Source organism: Musa acuminata, chromosome BXJ3-9 (genome assembly GCF_036884655.1).
Source record: "Musa acuminata AAA Group cultivar baxijiao chromosome BXJ3-9, Cavendish_Baxijiao_AAA, whole genome shotgun sequence".
NCBI classification, from domain to species: Eukaryota; Viridiplantae; Streptophyta; class Magnoliopsida; order Zingiberales; family Musaceae; genus Musa; species Musa acuminata.
This window is the reverse complement of record NC_088357.1, coordinates 39,766,716-39,778,480: the sequence shown is the minus strand read 5'-3', so window position 1 is coordinate 39,778,480 and position 11,765 is coordinate 39,766,716. Positions and strand designations below refer to the sequence as shown.

The 11,765-nt window shown below is 39.7% G+C and overlaps 1 protein-coding gene across 1 annotated transcript; it reads right to left on the bottom strand.

Moving 5' to 3' along the window:
• Positions 1–9,570: 9,570 nt before the first annotated feature.
• Positions 9,571–11,507, bottom strand: LOC103998545 (3,9-dihydroxypterocarpan 6A-monooxygenase). Its single transcript, XM_009420038.3, has 2 exons — positions 10,409–11,507; positions 9,571–10,314 (listed from the first exon to the last, which is right to left on the bottom strand). Exons 1-2 carry the CDS (start codon positions 11,333–11,335, stop codon positions 9,688–9,690), a joined length of 1,554 nt encoding a protein of 517 aa, XP_009418313.2. The 5' UTR covers positions 11,336–11,507; the 3' UTR covers positions 9,571–9,687.
• Positions 11,508–11,765: the final 258 nt, after the last annotated feature.

The following is an 11,765-nucleotide window of genomic DNA, read 5'->3' as shown; positions in this document are numbered from 1 at the left end:
ATCCTTAAAAGCATCGTATTAAATTTTTTAGTGTATCGCAATGTATCACATGTATCACAAATTGAAATTTTTGAGACTATTATCATATCATGTTTAACAATTGATATCTTTCATTGATATGATAAATTATCATCTCATGATGTATCGCATAATGATATCATGATTTACGATTGTATCATGTGATCCTTGGTGAATTTTCACATTGATATCCTTCATGAAATGATTTCTTTGCATTATTGTCTTATATGCATCATGTGATGATTGAAATATTGATTGATGCAAAGTTGATGTAAAAGTATAAATCATTGGTTCCTCTCCTTCTTTTTGACATCGACAAAGGGGGAGAAAGTTATTGCTAGCTTGCACACTTGAATGAAGAATTTGCTAGCTCGATCATTGTAATGAAGAAATTTGCTATATCAAACATCATAAATATTGTTGCTTGCAAAGAAAAGCAAAGTGCAATCTTGCACAAAAATTCAAGTGTTGAATTGCCATGATTGAACTTAAGAATCTTTTTTATGTTTATATGTTGTGATAAAAATCTAGCTTCATATTGCAAAAACTTGCATATCTTTTAAAATAGCTAGAGCTACTTCTCTTTTTTGTTGATGACATAGGGGGAGAAGTATATTGATGACTTCATGCATTTAATTGAATATTTTATATATATTTGCATGATGGTTTAAATATTTTTCATAACATGTGATGAATATTACTTGGATTTGGGATAATCCAAGTGTTCTATCAATGGCATATTGATAGTGGGAGTTTGGTTAAACTCTGGGGAGTTAAGTTTAACTCCGTTAGTCATCAATTCGTTGTCATCATCAAAAAGGGGGAGATTGTTGAATCTCGGATTTTGATGATGAAACTAATTGATTGTGTTTAGATGTTTAACTGCATTTTGAGTGATGCAGGTCTACTCGATCAAGATTAGACAGTTGACGCAGGAGGAATTGACGTTGCGCCGGAGGAGATCACATCAAGATATTGGACGGCAGAAGGCTTCGAGCGTCGGGCATCGGGCATCGGGCATCGGGCCAAGGAGAGCAGAATTGCGCCAAGGATATCGGGGTTGCGGAGGTCAACCGCTGATTGGGCAACAAGCCGCAAGAGAGAACGATGCGTTGAAGAATCGGACGAAGCGCCAACCAATGACGTGTCGGGCTACAGAATGTCAATTCGTATTGTAATAATTGTCAAGATCGGAGTAGAGCTTTGGCTTGTGTGTGTAGGATTAACTACGATAACGACGAAGACATAAAGCGAAACAAAGTGCTGGAGTCAAGCGCGAAGGATTCATTGCGAGTTCGAGAGTTCGACGGAAGTCCGAAGGTTCGTCAGGAATGCTACCAGAACTAGCCGAGAATGAGTAGGGAGCTTGCCAAAGGGATTTTCGGAAGCTCGCCAGAAGGTTCATTGGAAGTTCGCGGAGCTCATCGAGAAAGATCGGAGCTTGCCGAAGAAGCTAGTTGGAACTCGCCAAGATCAAATCATGAAGTCTATGAGCTTGTCGGGAGCCCGTAGAATGGTTTCCAAGAGTTCGCTGGAAGACCGTCGGACGTTCACCGGAAGCTCGCCGGAAGAAGTCTTGACTTACGGACTTTGTAATAGCTTAGGAAATGTCTTTAAATTCGTAGTTAGCATGTTAATTAGGGTTAGGATTAGGTGTTAATCCTATAACCCAAGTAGGGGCCAATTGGGCCTGATATCAGACTGGTTTGGGCCAAGTTCGAGTGGTGGTACCGTCATACTGGATGGTGGCACCGCCCCACACCCGAATGTCGGTCGGTGGCAACGCGAGAGTTCGAGCGGTGGTACTGTCGTACTGGGTGGTGGCACCGCCCAGCACCCGAATGTCGGGCGGTGGCACCGCCACCAATAGGCGGTGGCACCGCCAACCTCGGAAACCCAAGAGAATTCAAAATTTGGAGCCCAAATTTGAATCCTCTTGGGGCCTATAAATACCCCTCAATTCTCAATAGAGAATACAACCTTTGGGAAGTTAGAAATTGTTGGGTCCAGCCCATATGTGGGCTTGGACAATTGGGCCTATTGAGCCCAAATCACTAATTGAGGGTAGTAAACAAGAGAAAGGGTTTGGTGCAGTGGGCAATGTGCTTGTGTGCAGTGCAGCGTGCAGTGGCGTGAAGAGAAAAGAGGAGAGAGAAATAGAGAGAGAAAGATTAGGTTTCTGAGTTTTCTGCTTGACGATCGGTGGCCAAACGTTGTCAGTTTCGGCTCAAATTTTATGTGGAGAATCCTTGCAACAAACTCTACAATCCTAACGGTGTTGATCTACAATTTACCCTCTCTAAGGTACATTTCTGCTATATCTACTTTGTGAAACCTAGAATTCTCTTATGAGAATATCCATCGTATGTGATGAAGATATGCTATTCTTGAGCTAAGATATATGATCTTGATGTTATTGTGATCCTCTAGTTATTCTAGAGAAGACCTATTGTAAACTTGTTATCATTACTATTGATAGTAGAAGTTTGAGGTGGACTACGGTCCCGTGATTTTTTCCACATTGGGTTTTCCACGTTAAAAAGATTTAGTCTCACTATGTGATTGATTTTTTGCCCTATTGTTTAAGTTGTGCTGGTTGATATTTTTATTTGGATATCAAATTGGTATTTTGATGAGGAACCCATTTTGATATATAAAGAGGAAAAAGAATATTCCGCTTTAACAAGTTTTTTCCCAATAAGTAGTGTCAGAGCAACAAGTTGTTTAGTACTAGTTTTTCTTGTGTGATTGAAATGGAGCAGTGAGATGATATGACTAAATTAAACTCATCAAATTATTCTACTTGGAGGCGTCTGATGGAAGATTTACTCTATCGCAAATATTTGTATAAGCCTATCAAGGTTAAAGATAAACCTTCTACTATGGATGAAGAATGGGAAGTTCAACATAGAAAAGCTATTGCCTATATTAAAAGATGGATGAATATAAACTTGCATGAGCATATTTCAGATGAAATCAGAGCTGATGTTTTTTGGCAAAGGTTAGAAAACCTCTTTGCGAAAAAGACAGTGGGAAATAGAATTTCTCTCCTCAAAAGGCTTGTAAATTTGAAGTATAAAGATGGTGGTAACATTGTTGAGCACATAAGCCTATTTCAGAGTCTTGCAAACAAGTTGGTTGCTATGAAAATGAATATAGATGATGAGATGCAGGGATTATTACTTCTCAGCTCTTTACCAGAAAGTTGAGAAATATATGTGGTGACTATTTGCAACTCCATGCTAGAGGGAACTCTAACTATAGATATAGTTAAAGATAGTTTGCTAAATGAAGATGCCAGAAGGAAAGAACATGGTGAATCTTCTTCTGGTGCATTTGTTACTGAAAAACAAGAAAGACGTGGAAGAAGTTATAACAGAAATCCACATGGTTATAGAGGAAGATCCAAGTCTAGAAGAGATATCAAATGTTTTCACTATAACAGGCCAGGTCACATGAAGAAAGAGTGTAGGTTTTGGAAGCGAGAACAGAATGAAATGAAGAAAAATAAGAAAGAGACCAATACGATTGCTACTGAAGGTAATATCACTATTGTCTGTGATGAAGGTTGTGTTAGTCTTGTAGCTCAGGACAGTAATTGGGTAATTGACTCTGGTGCTTCATTTCATGTTACTTCTCATGGTGATTTCTTTAGATCTTACACTGTTGGTGATTTTGGTAATGTCAGAATGGGAAATAGTGGTACATCTAAGATTGTGGGTATTGGAGATATTTGCTTGGAGACCAGTATTGAGAACAAATTGATACTCAAAGATGTAAGGCATATTCCAGATATTCGTCTTAACTTGATATTTACAAGTAGACTTGATGATGAGGGCTTTGCACACTATTTTGGTGAAAGCAAATAGAAACTCACTAAAGGTTCTTTGATTGTGGCAAGAGGAAAGAAACTTAACTATTTTTATGTCATGGAAGCTAAGCTACACAAAGGAGAGATTAATGCAATTCAAAAAGGTGAAAGTATAGATCTTTGGCACAAGAGACTTGGTCATATCAACGAGAAGGGACTTCAAACTCTTGCTAGAAAGCAGTTCTTACCAGAGTTACAAGGTACATCTCTTAAATCTTGTGATCATTGCTTAGCTGGAAAAACACATAGAGTTGCATTTCATACATATCCATCATCTAGAAGATCAGATATTATTAATTTAGTTCATACTAATGTTTGTACCATGTAAACTAGAACTCTTGGAGGTGCTCTTTATTTTGTTACTTTTATTGATGACCATTCTAGAAAAGTGTGGGCTTTTGCTTTGAAATCTAAAGACCAGGTACTCGATGTTTTCAAGGAGTTTCATGTCAGTGTTGAAAGAGAAACTGGCAGAAAACTAAAGTATATTCGATCAGATAATGGTGGCGAGTATAGGGGTCCTTTTGAGAATTATTGCAGGTTCCATGGTATCAGGCTTGAGAAAATAGTTCCTAAAACTCCTCAATAGAACGGTGTGGCAGAAAGGATGAACAGAATCATTGAAGAAATGATTAGGTGTATGCTTTCCCATGCCAAGTTACTAAAGTCATTTTGGGGGGAAGCTATGAGAACTACAGTTGATTTAATAAATCTTTCTCCATCAGTTCCTCTAAAAGGTGATATTCCAGAGAGAGTATGGAGAGGAAAAGATATATCTTATAATCACTTAAGAGTCTTTGGGTGTAAAGCATTTGTTCATATTTCCAAAGATGAGAGGTCCAAGCTTGATAGTAAAGCAAAAGCATATATCTTCTTGGGATATGGTCATGAAGAGTTTGGGTACAGATTATGGGATCTAGTGAACAAGAAGATTATTAGAAGTAGAGATGTTGTGTTTCTTGAAAACCAATTGTTTGATGATGGTGATAATATTGAGAAACCAGAAACCTTTGTTTATATTCCTTGGAGTTTGGGTCCAATTCCTTCACCTGTAGTTCATGATGATCATGGGGGAGATGAACAAGAAGATTATGGTGAGAATATCAATGATGATATACCTACAGTTGATGATGATGAACCAACTGAACAAGCACCTCTACCACCAGTTGAGATTCCATTGAGAAGATCCACTAGAGAGCGAAAACCATCTACCAGATATCCTCCACATGAGTATATTATGCTTACTAATGGGGGAGAGCCAGAAACTTACTAAGAAGCTATTCTACATGCGAATAAGAATGAGTGGGTTAAAGCCATGCAAGAAGAGATGAGATCCTTGCTTGAGAACCACACATCTGACTTGGTAAAATTGCCTAAAGAGAAGAAAGCTCTCAAGAATAAGTGGGTTTACAAATTGAAGACTAAAAACAATAACTCACAATAAAGATACAAGGCACGACTAGTTGTGAAAGGATTCAGTCAGAAGAAAGGTATTGACTTTGAAGAAATATTTTCTCTAGTTGTGAAAATGTCTTTTGTCTGAGTTGTTCTTGGTTTGGCTGCCCGCTTGAATTTAGAAGTTGAGCAACTTGATGTAAAAACAGCATTTCTTCATGGTGACTTAGAAGAAGAAATTTACATGGAGCAACCAGAAGGTTTTAAAGTCAAGGGAAAAGAAAATCTGGTGTGTAAGCTTAGGAAAAGCTTATATGGACTCAAACAGGCACCTAGACAATGGTACAAAAAGTTTGATTCCTTTATGATAAGCCAAGGGTATGATAGAACCACATCTGATCATTGTGTGTTTATGAAGAAATTTTCAAATGATGATTTTATTATTTTACTACTATATGTTGAGGATATGTTAATTGTTGGCTATGATGTTGGAAAAATTGGAAAGCTTAAAAGAGAGCTAAGTAAGTCTTTTGCCATGAAAGACTTGGGATCGGTGAAACAAATACTTGGCATGAAGATTCTTCGTGATAGGAAGAAAAGGAAGATTTGACTATCTCAGGAGACTTATATTGAAAATGTTCTTGAAAGATTCAACATAAGTAAAGCCAAAGTAGTTTGTTCTCCACTTGTAGGTCATTTCAAGCTTAGTTCGAAACAATGTCCTACAAGTGAGAAAGAAAAAGAAGAAATGTCCAGAGTACCTTACTCATCTGCAGTAGGCAGTTTGATGTATGCTATGGTTTATACTATGTTAGATATAGCTTATGCAGTTGGAGTTGTCAATCGATTTCTCTCTAATCCTGGAAAGGAACATTGGGCAGTAGTGAAATGGATATTAAGATATCTAAGAGGTACTTCCAAGTTATGTTTATGTTTTGGTAATGATGAACCTATGTTAGAAGAGTACACAGATGCAGATATGGTAGGTGATATTGATTCCAGGAAGTCCACTTCGGGATTCTTGATGACATTTGCAAGAGGAGTAGTCTCTTGGTAGTCTAAGTTATAGAAGTGTGTTGCTCTATCAACCATAGAAGCATAATACATAGCAATTACTGAAGCCTGCAAGGAAGCTTTATGGATGAAAAAGTTTCTACAGGAATTGAGCTTGAAACAGGAAGGATATACTGTTTACTGTGACAGTTAGAGTGTCATTCACCACTCCAAGAATTCAACATACCATTCTAGATCCAAGCATATTGATGTGAGATATCACTGGATTCGTGATGTGCTTGAGATGAAAGAATTACAGTTGGAAAAAGTGCATACTAATGAAAATGGATCAGATATGTTGACAAAGTCTTTGCCTAAGAAGAAGCTTGAAGCATGTAGGTGAAGAGCGGGCTTGGTACAACCCACCATATGAGTTGGAGGGGGAGAATTGTTGGGCCCAGCCCATATGTGGGCTTGGAAAATTAGGCCTATTGAGCCCAAATCACTAATTGAGGGTAGCAAACAAGAGAAAGGGTTTAGTGCGGGAGAAAAGAGGAGAGAGAAATAGAGAGAGAAAGATTAGGTTTCTAAGTTTTCTACTTGACGATCGATGGCCAAACGTTGTCAGCTTCGGCTCAAATTTTATGTGGAGAATCCTTGCAACAAACTCTACAATTCTAACGGTGTTGATCTATAGTTTACCCTCTCTAAGGTACTTTCCTGCTATATCCACTTTGTGAGACCTAGAATTCTCTTATGAGAAGATCCATCGTATGTGATGAAGATATGCTATTCTTGAGCTAAGATCTATGATCTTGATGTTATTGTGATCCTCTAGTTATTCTAGAGAAGACCTATTGTAAATATGTTATCATTACTATTGATAGTAGAAGTTTGAGGTGGACTACGGTCCCGTGGTTTTTCCCACATTGGGTTTTCCACATTAAAAAGATTTAGTCTCATTGTGTGATTGATTTTTTTGCTCTATTGTTTATGTTGTGCTAGTTGATATTTTCATTTAGATATCAAGTTGATATTTTGATAAGGAACCCATTTTGATACATAAAGAGGGAAAAGAATATTCCGCTTTAACAAGTTTTTTTCCAATAGAAATTGAGAAAAGCTTTAACAAAAGTCTTGTTTTCAATAGCTTAAGTGTTCACCTTTCTCTATCTCTTTGAAAAATTTGTAAGAGTGTAAACCACTTGTAAAAAGATTGTAAGAGGAGTATTTGTCCTTCCCCTTCAAAGTGATTTGCTAGTGGAAGTTGAGAGCCTCATTGAAGAAGGCTTCGCAAGTGGATGAAGGTCATTTTGACCGAACCATTTTAAATTGATGTGTTTCTTGAATGTGTGAGTATTTACTTTTCTGAAACCGTTATTTACTTTGCTTTGCAGCAAGCTTTCGGTTTTCATCTACTCAAGTTACTATCGAAACGAAATCTCCTTGTATTTACGAATTCGGTTTCAAACTTACAAGTTTTAATCCGCTGCACTAATCCCCTCTTAGTGCCGCTCCGATCCTAACACATTCATGCATCATAAACAAAAATAATAGATCTAATGTATTTGATCTTAAGAACCTAGGCTTTGATACCACCAATTATAAGCATAAAAATCTATAATATACCATTTTAAATACAAAAATAATCTTTTATGCTAGGATTGAAATTAAATAAAATTAGATCTGGTTTTATGATACGTACTTTTTGATGTCATTTGAAAAAAAAATCTTTGTTTTGATCTGCAAGGGCACCGTCTTTAGATTCAAGATCGTTATCAAGCTGCAAATGAACTATATCATTCTCCCCTCTTTCTACCTTTCACAAGGCCACCTAGATTGATGGTTAAGGAGAAGAGTTGAGAGAGAGACTGTAATCTCTCAACTAAGATACGTAACATATGTTCTTCTTTTTTTAGTCCCTTTTATTAATATTATCTCCTAAGGAATCATATTTTAAGTGGACTTCTTTTCTATTAACCAATATATATCATTAGAATCTAATTAATTATATTATATATACCTTATCTAATTATAAAGGATCATAAAATCTAACAAAAAGGGAAGTAAAAAAAAATAAAGTTTTATAGGTAAGTAATTTTTAAAAAATAAAATGAAAGACGATAGAAGTTGGATAATTTTTTTAATGGAACTTCGAGGAATTATTAAAAAAGAGATATCAAAAGAATAAAATATAAGATTTATTTTAGTATGGAGTTTCCCATCACTCTCAATCTCTCTCTAGATATCAATGTCTCCAAAGTCTTCTTCTATAAACATCATGTCGTAGCCTGGAGTTCTTTTAAAACTTAATAATACTAATCGAACAGCTATTTCCACCTAACGTTTAAATTTAATATGCTAACAAAGAACATCAACCACTTGTTAGCCGCATAATGACAAGAACTTAATGAACAAAACCACAAACTATTTGTTAGCGATGGATTTCAAATCTCCTCTTGCCCTGCGCAGAACACAATGATGTGTATCTGTGTCATTATCAACTGAGATAATGAGACTTCACCAAAAAAACCTTTTAGGCATATTAAATTGTCTGAATAAAAAAGTCATATCGAAGAACTTTAACAGCTGTCCTCGAAAATGAATAATCAAAACAAAACATATCCAAAAATAATCACAAGGGACAATTTTAATAAGATACTATCACATATTGCATGCGTTGACCATTTGAAAGGTCGAAGTATTGGTGCCAATACTCTTTGTGATCCACGGAAACTTTGACCATCCCAAACATTGGCCATTTGCATGCAGCACGACTGACATCGTCGCTAGAAGCCAACTTCTAACGTCACGCGGGGCGGCGAAGAAAGATATTCCCAATGCTGTAAATTTGCGTGTCACATCGATCTTATCGTCGGCTCTATTGCTATGTCATGATGTGAATATAATAATAACAATGCGAATCCATCTGTGATAATAAACTTAGTTTCAACATGTCATCAATTTTGTGGTAGCCAACTTCTGTGAGGCTGTGATGGTATTAGCTGCAGACAGGCTAAAGTCGAAACACAAATCATAAGAAAGATTTGGAGGCCATCTCAGAATTATTCATCTCAATTTTAATTTTTTTTTTTCATTTTTTGCCATCCATCTCAATAATTGATATTTATTTTATTCTTTATTCAGAATAGATGAACAATTGAGATCAAAAGGAGTGAGATGGCAAGTTTTCCAGAGTTTAATCTTTTTGATATTTGATTTCACTTTTCAGGAAGGCTTCAGATTCAGTGACCCATTATTAGCCTCACAACTTTACGGAACACTGGCATGAATGACTGTATAACCTCGATCTCATTCATTTCTGGTCATTTACTAAGTCAGCTTTCTTTAACTTGTAGATCAACACAAGTGATACAAAGCTTCGACACACTGTTGCTAAGAACAATACATCAAGTATAGAGATGTTGGCTGGATAATCTTGGTTTGGGTATGGCCACAAGTGGCTCAGATTTCCTCAGCACAAGCCCAAACTTCTCCTCGAGACCGATCTTGGCTTCCTGAGGCAAATGCCAGTCAAATGAGTGCAGGAGTGAAGCCAGTGTGTTCATCAGCATCTTCTCTGCAAGGGAGATGCCGACACAAATCCTCCTCCCTGATCCGAAAGGGATGTAGCCGAAGTTGTTGCCACCGTAATCTGCTCCTCCGTCTGCTCCCAGGAACCTCTCAGGGATGAACTCCAGTGGGTTGGTCCAGTTGGAGGGGTCTCTTTGGATGGCCCAGACGTTGACGAACACTGCAGTGCCTCTGGGGATGGTGAATCCGCCCACTGTGGTGGTTTGGCTGGGGGAGTGAGGCACCAGGAGAGGGAGAGGAGGGTGGAGGCGCAGCGCCTCTTTGACCACCGCGTGCAGGTAACTTAGATGGGGTATGTGTGATTCTTCTACCCGTCCTTCCTTCCCTACTACTTCATCCAGCTCGTGTTGAGCCTTCGCCATTAGCGCAGGGTTGTGCAGCAACTCGGCCATGGCCCACTCGACTGTGGCTGAGGTCGTGTCTGTGCCACCTCCGAGCAAGTCCTACCAGCAACGAGGACGAGTTGGTCATGGTTATATCGGTCCATCTAAAGTTGTAAGAAGAGAAAGATCGATCTTAGAGAGAAGTGAAGCTGACCATGATCAAGGCTTTGATGTTCACTAGAGTAAGCGGCACCTTGGTGTCTTCTTTCTCGAGCAGCTCCAACAGCACCTGTAAGAAATCTTTGCACCCTTCTCCTCCTCCTCCTCCCTCCTTCATCTCTCTCAACTTGCTATCGACGATAGGGTCGAACACCCTGTCGAGCCACTTCACGAGCTCTCTCATCCTCCTCTCCACCCCTTGCAAGTCGAACCGTTCCAGGGCGGGGAAGAAGTCCGACACGTTCGGCCTCGACATGAGCTCCATGAACGCGTCCGACACCCGCCGGAACTCCCGGCCCACCCTCTCCCTCTCCTCCCCTTCCAGGCTGCCTCCCCACACCATGCTCATCAGAAGGTTGAGCGACGCCACGAACATCACCTCCCGCACCTCCACCGCCGCGCCGGCCCTGGAGTGCACCTCCGCCACCATCCTCCGCACCTCGCGGCGCCGCAGCGGGCCGACCGCGTCGACGCGGCGGGCGCTCAGCAGGTCGCGCACGCACACCTTGCGCAGCGCCCGCCAGTGTGGCCCGTAGGCGGCCCACGCGAGGTCGCTGCCGCCGTAGGACGCGGTGCGTGCGGCAGCGGGGACGTCGTGGTTGGCGAAGGTCACGTCGTGGTTGCGGAACACTTCACGGGCGACCGAAGCGGAGCTAAGGACGACGCAAGGTTTGGAACCGAGCCGGATGCGCATGACGGGGCCATGGACGCGTCCGAGGTCGGCGAACCAGCGGTGAAGATCGGGGTCGAGGAAGGGGAGGCTGCCGAAGACAGGAAGGCCTCGAGGACCCGGCGGGAGGTTCGACCTTCTCTTCCTGAGACATACGAAGCAGAGGATGGTGGTGAAGAGGGTGACGATGGAGAAGGTGATCAGTGCTTGTCTTCTGCTGTCATGGCTGTGGAGGATGTGAAGAAGATCCATCTGCTAACTCTTCGATTGAAGTCACAACGCATCCAAGCAGGAAACCTACGCACACACTACTTAACATCGTCGCCCTCCAAAATGGTTAGAACATGGAAGGCCTTATCTATTGGTTTCTTTCCTTTTTCATTTAGGAAGATAATGTGTTGTATGGATAAAAGAATAGCAATAATTGCATTTGAATTACACGCCATAGATTGTTTCAATTTAATAGAGCATATGTCATGATTGATTACTTTAAGAAGACGACTATTCTAGTGTAGAATTCATTGGCCACAAAGAATTATCTTTTACAGTAACATCTTCTAACCACTAATATTCTTAGCACATATTTATATTTATCTTAAATGTTTCTTCTTCATTTCGTCCATGGCAAATAAAATAAGATATAAGATGTCAAGTGTCAGGAGGAGTACATTAGATTATTAAT